At 38.2% G+C, this 5,260-nt stretch overlaps 1 protein-coding gene across 1 annotated transcript; it reads right to left on the bottom strand.

Annotated features, from left to right (window-relative positions):
- Positions 1–938: 938 nt before the first annotated feature.
- LOC127351690 (uncharacterized) lies at positions 939–3,223 on the bottom strand. Its single transcript, XM_051379492.1, has 4 exons — positions 3,025–3,223; positions 2,849–2,910; positions 2,496–2,714; positions 939–2,406 (listed from the first exon to the last, which is right to left on the bottom strand). The coding sequence occupies exons 1-4, from the start codon at positions 3,045–3,047 to the stop codon at positions 1,352–1,354; spliced, it is 1,359 nt and encodes a 452-aa protein (XP_051235452.1). The 5' UTR covers positions 3,048–3,223; the 3' UTR covers positions 939–1,351.
- Positions 3,224–5,260: the final 2,037 nt, after the last annotated feature.

The following is a 5,260-nucleotide window of genomic DNA, read 5'->3' as shown; positions in this document are numbered from 1 at the left end:
CAAACATCTTGTTTTTTAACGTCTGGATAATTATTTTCAGCTTTTCCAGCTTTGATAAACCCAGTGACGTCACCTGCCCGGCCCCGGGACGGTTGGCGGCCGTTAGAGACTGACGGTTGGCGGCCGTTAGAGACTACCGTTAGTTTACCGTCGCCGCTTAATGTAGCATCTAACTAATTATAGTTATATATAATTATTAAATATATTATATATAATATAATAATAATAATATATATATTATTAAATATAATAATTAGTTAGGAAAGGGTAAAGTGAGAGTTAATGGAGTAAGATTCATCATTAGACAAGAGACACGACTCTAAATGAATGCTGATATTACTCCATGTCGACTGGACAGACACGATAAATAAGATGATAATGGTTAAAAACAATGTTAGAGCTAATGGTGGTCTGACCGTTAAACACCAGTTTCTCAAGCTATATTATTTTATGCAACTTTATACTAAAACTCAACTACATCCCAGAGGCTTCACATTTGTCTGACAGCTTTAGTTACTAGTTACTTTTCAGATTAAAGTACAATTATGTTTATCATAGCCATAACTTGTTCCTTTATGTGTTGAGAAAGTTATCCTACATCTTAAATCTAAATAAAATATATTTTTAAATGTCTTTAATTAGCTGGAAAGTGAGCTCAAAACACTGTGAGAGACTGTTTTCTGCATAGTAAGGTGGGCTACTTTTAATTTTTAAGATTTTAAATGCATGTATTTTACTTGTAGTGGAGTATATTCACTGTATAGTTTTGCTACTTTTACAATAATAATCTGGATACTTCTTCCACCACTGACTAACACCATAGTAAAGACAAAATTAGGGAGAATGTCATTAGCTGCTATAGTCGCTGTATCACATCAGAATATGAACAATACCATTAATGTGTAGGCTATTTACAGTGTATGTTTTACCTAATAATTTCAAAAAGGTGAACGTAAATTACAATGGTAAATTTAAAAATATACTCCACACTAGATCAGACTGATTTGGGATTTACTAAAGCAAAGCCAGTCTTTGAAGAGAAAAACATTTATTCAAAGTCAAACCCTTTCTGAACAGGCAGCAGAGCTCAGAGTAGGTTAAAAATATCACCCATCATCCATAATGCAACAGTTATTTCACCACTTTAACCTTGATAACTTTGGTATTTTACATTCTTGCATTTCACGGATGCAGCTGCAAATACAGATAAGTGGTTCATAATCTGCCACCTTTGTGATCTCTTGCTGATGTTGCCAACTTGCCACCGATATTCACATTTACCCAAGCAGCATCTCAGAGGTCGAGTTAAACTTTAGACAGATTTGTTTCTGGAGGATATGAGACAACCTTCTCAGCTTGTCTCTTTTTCTGCTGGTTGTAGCTTTGGAGGGGAAACTGTGGTGTTGTTTTGTTTTAAGGAAGTTCCAACTTCTGCTGAACTTTCAGTCTGGTCCTCGGGGTTTGACGCTTGAGGTACAAGCTCTGGATCTTGGCCCTCGGTCTGCGTGGGTAAAGCAGTCTTGGTGCTAAACGTTCCATTAACTGAAGTAGTAATACCTGTGCAGTTCAAACTAGGGGGGAGGGTTGTCTGAGTGGGAGCTGTTTCACTGTCTGATGAATTGGTCTGAGCAGGGAGATCATTCATAGGAAGTCTTTGGAAAGGTTTGAATTTGCCTTGAACAGGAATTTGTGCTCTATCTGATGGCGAAGAATGCCAGCTTCCGGGCTCTCTTCCTCTGGAATTGTGATTAAGATTTAGCCGCCTTTCATTCAATGCTAGGACGCCATGACCAAAGCTTCCTGTTGAATGACGGCTAGAACTTCCTTGATTCTGTTTCGCAGATGTAAAATCTGTTCCCCAGAACTTCATACTTGCAGCAGAACTAGCTTGGGGCCGTGTTTTGTCACAACCAGGCTTGAGATGGCGGACGTGGGCGTATCCTCTTGCTTGAGACATCCCGTCACTGCTATACACCCTGGGACTCCATATTGGATAAGACATCCGTGTGTCAACCTTTCCGGCTGAATTGCCACCAGGAGAATGTCCCTTCACAATGGACTCCATCTTCTTGTCTATGGGTTTTAAAACTTTCTGCAACAAGTCTGTTCTGTCACGATTAAAGCCGTTGGGGAAAACATAAGCAGGGCGATATCCACCCACCTCAGACCTGGGTGTGAGGGGTGACTCCTGTGGGTGTAGGGCACGTATGTTGGGTCCAGAGGGGTTTACGTATATCTTCTGAGACTTCAGACTAGATTTGATAGCTTGAATATTTGGACTCGCTGTACTGCTGTGTGGATAGAAGAGGGCCTTTCTGTTGTTGGGTCCAACGCCTACAGGAGCTCGGTGTGCCTGAACAGGTTGAGTTCTGGCTCGATAGATATGGGATGGAACCTGAACTGCACCTGTGGAGAATACAGAATCAGAGTGAGCTTGATGAAGCCATCAGAAAAAGTGAATGCTTTGTTTCCAGAGTGGTTGTATGCCACAGTACTTTGTCCTTGTGCAACTGAGGTGGAGCTGGAGCCAGATTTAAAATCGTTGAATTGGCTTTTTGGAACAGCTTGGCTATTTTGTGGTTCAGGAATAACAGGATAAGGATAACGGCCATCCGCAGAGATTCTATAAAAAGGTGCTTCACTGCTCTTGTAGTCTTGGTTGTCATTTTGGACACCCATTGGGGCCGGTCCTGCCTCGACACGTCGGACATAACCTATTTAAAGAGAACACATTGGCAGATACTGTACAGATGTTTCTATACAACAGCCAACTAATATTCAGTTATGTTAAAAGCATATTAAAATGTTACTGGCTGTTAAAATTGCAAAGCGACAGATCATTCAATACCTTTCTGGGCATTCTCACAATTTACATCACCGACCAGCAGCCAAAGACAAAGCACAAACAGCCTGCAGAGAGAAGGGCAACACAGGTTGAGAGCTTAAGCTTCTGAGGCACATTTTGATGAAGATGAAATATTCAAATAGCTACAATCAAAAGAGGCATGGAACAGGACGATTTACCTGAAACAATCTGTACGGCTCATTGTTAAGCTCTTTTCAGTAGCACCAACGGTGAATCAATGTGTGACTAACCTGTTGGAACAGGAAGCACAGACCTACAATTTGAAAACTCTAAGAGGTAAGAGGCAGATCAACTCAGCTGTTACTCATTTTGGATTAATTGCTGCATGGCCATGATGGCAACACTCAAAGCTGCAGGAGGAAGAGGAGGCTGGATGTTTTTCTCCAAACAGTGTCAGTTTGAGGTATATTCTCCTGCTCAGTATCACTTCTTGGGAGTTAATTGATGTTGTTTCTGTGTATTGATAAAATGTGCAGTATGCTGTATAGAAGCTTTTTCTTGTAGATGAAATATGCCAAAGGAAAATGCTGCAGACATATCAGAGCAAACATTTCATATTTTGGATCAAAAAACAAATATGGATTCATGTACCGCCAGCTGTTAATTCTAAATAATTTGTTTTTATTTTGTTGTAGAGAAACCCACTGTGTTTCAGTCGAAGGATTGACAAAGATTACTTTAGATAGATTTATTGTTTTAGCCGCCCATTAACTGAAGCTGCTTAGTTAAGAACACTCGGATAGGGACCTGCTGTCAGCTTGTATGAGCACAAAAAAAGATAAGGAAAAAACAGGACTTTTCTTCTCCATAAATGCGACTATTACCCTGATCAAAACTGAAGATGCAGTGTCAATGCCATTTATGAAGTACAGGGGAGGATTTGTGTCATTCACCTGGTGTTTTTATTCTTTTGCTTTATATTTTTTTGTCTGAAAATAAAACTGGTCTTCATTTATAGGTAAACTTTAAATCCCAGCTAAACTGTGCATTTATATGTAACCAAGGTCCTCATCCTTTAAGGGAATGAATAACCTAATTGATACTTTTTAATAAGCTAACTTAAGGTTTTACCCCAATTTTTCTATGAACATGTTTATCTACTTGACCTTTTTTCAGACTTTTTGACTTATCATTGTAAGGAAAAGTACACGTTGGTGGCTCCTTTTTTATAATTTAGTGTCGAGTAAACCGTGGAAGTGATGCCAGAACCCTGAAACCAAAAACAGCTAAGTGTAATTCAGCCATCATTCATCATCATCAGTTTTATTTATTTATACCATACTGTGATGTCAAAATATCTGCTGTTAAATTAGCATGTTTCAAATGTAAAAAAATATCACCCCAGAAAGCATGATGTGTTCATGGCGTCACCAATGTATCCAAATGGTTGTTTTTATTTATTTATGTACAAGTTCCAAAGAAAAACTGGTTCATCACACACAAATGACAACTTTTGTAGTCTTTTAGCAGCATAAATATACAGATATGATTTTAAAACTCTGTTACCTAGTCTATAGGAAACCCTGTTGAGATCCTACAGAAAAATGCCACCATGTGACCTGCTGCCAGGCTGCAGGTACAATAAGAGCCACGTTTGGCTGCTGTGGGGAGGAATAATCGTAACACTTTATGGAGAGGAATGAGTGCTTATCATGTCTTTAGAGCACATTAAGTATAACCACATTCAGTCACAAGAGGGCGCTGCTACATCAAGGAGCGAAAGGACAAGTTTATTTGAATATCATCTCTCAAACACAATAATGGGTAAATACAATTTAAGTAGGAAAAGAAGTAAAATCAGAAATGAAAGAACTACAAAATAAAAAAATAAAAAATCTTATTTTAGATTTGGCAGGAACTTCTCTTCATAGTATTACGTTATTGTGTAGTGATGCTCTGGTCTGTCAGTGTTTGCCTTCACTCAACATCTTTATTCTGTCTGAATATACTTCAGTACGCACAGGCTGATTTTCACATGGGTTTACATCATACATCATGACATTGCTAGCACAATCTCTGTTTAACTAGGTTCCAAGATGATTTTTGTCTTTTTAAAAAAAAGAATTACAAATTAGCCAATCAAGAAATAAAGGGATCACTGGCTGTACAGCAGTTTGTTGAACCACCATTTAGCTTTAATCACATGCAGACAACATTCATTATCAACAAACTTAATTCAAAATTGTTGTGTAAAAATAGAAGTTCATATATTCAATGGATGGCACTGAATCTGCATGTCGCAGATCATATCTTAATCTAAAATGAACAGACAGTATATATTACCTGTAATATAACATAGCATAGTCATTGTGTATATACACACAATATATTCTGCTCAGATGTAGTATAGAACAGATACAGACACAATATTAATGATACAAAACACAAACACAG

The sequence above is a fragment of the Dicentrarchus labrax genome, unplaced genomic scaffold, assembly GCF_905237075.1.
Source record: "Dicentrarchus labrax unplaced genomic scaffold, dlabrax2021, whole genome shotgun sequence".
In the NCBI taxonomy this organism is placed as follows: Eukaryota; Metazoa; Chordata; class Actinopteri; family Moronidae; genus Dicentrarchus; species Dicentrarchus labrax.
The sequence above is the reverse complement of the archived record's forward strand: the minus strand, read 5'-3'. Positions and strand labels throughout refer to the sequence as shown.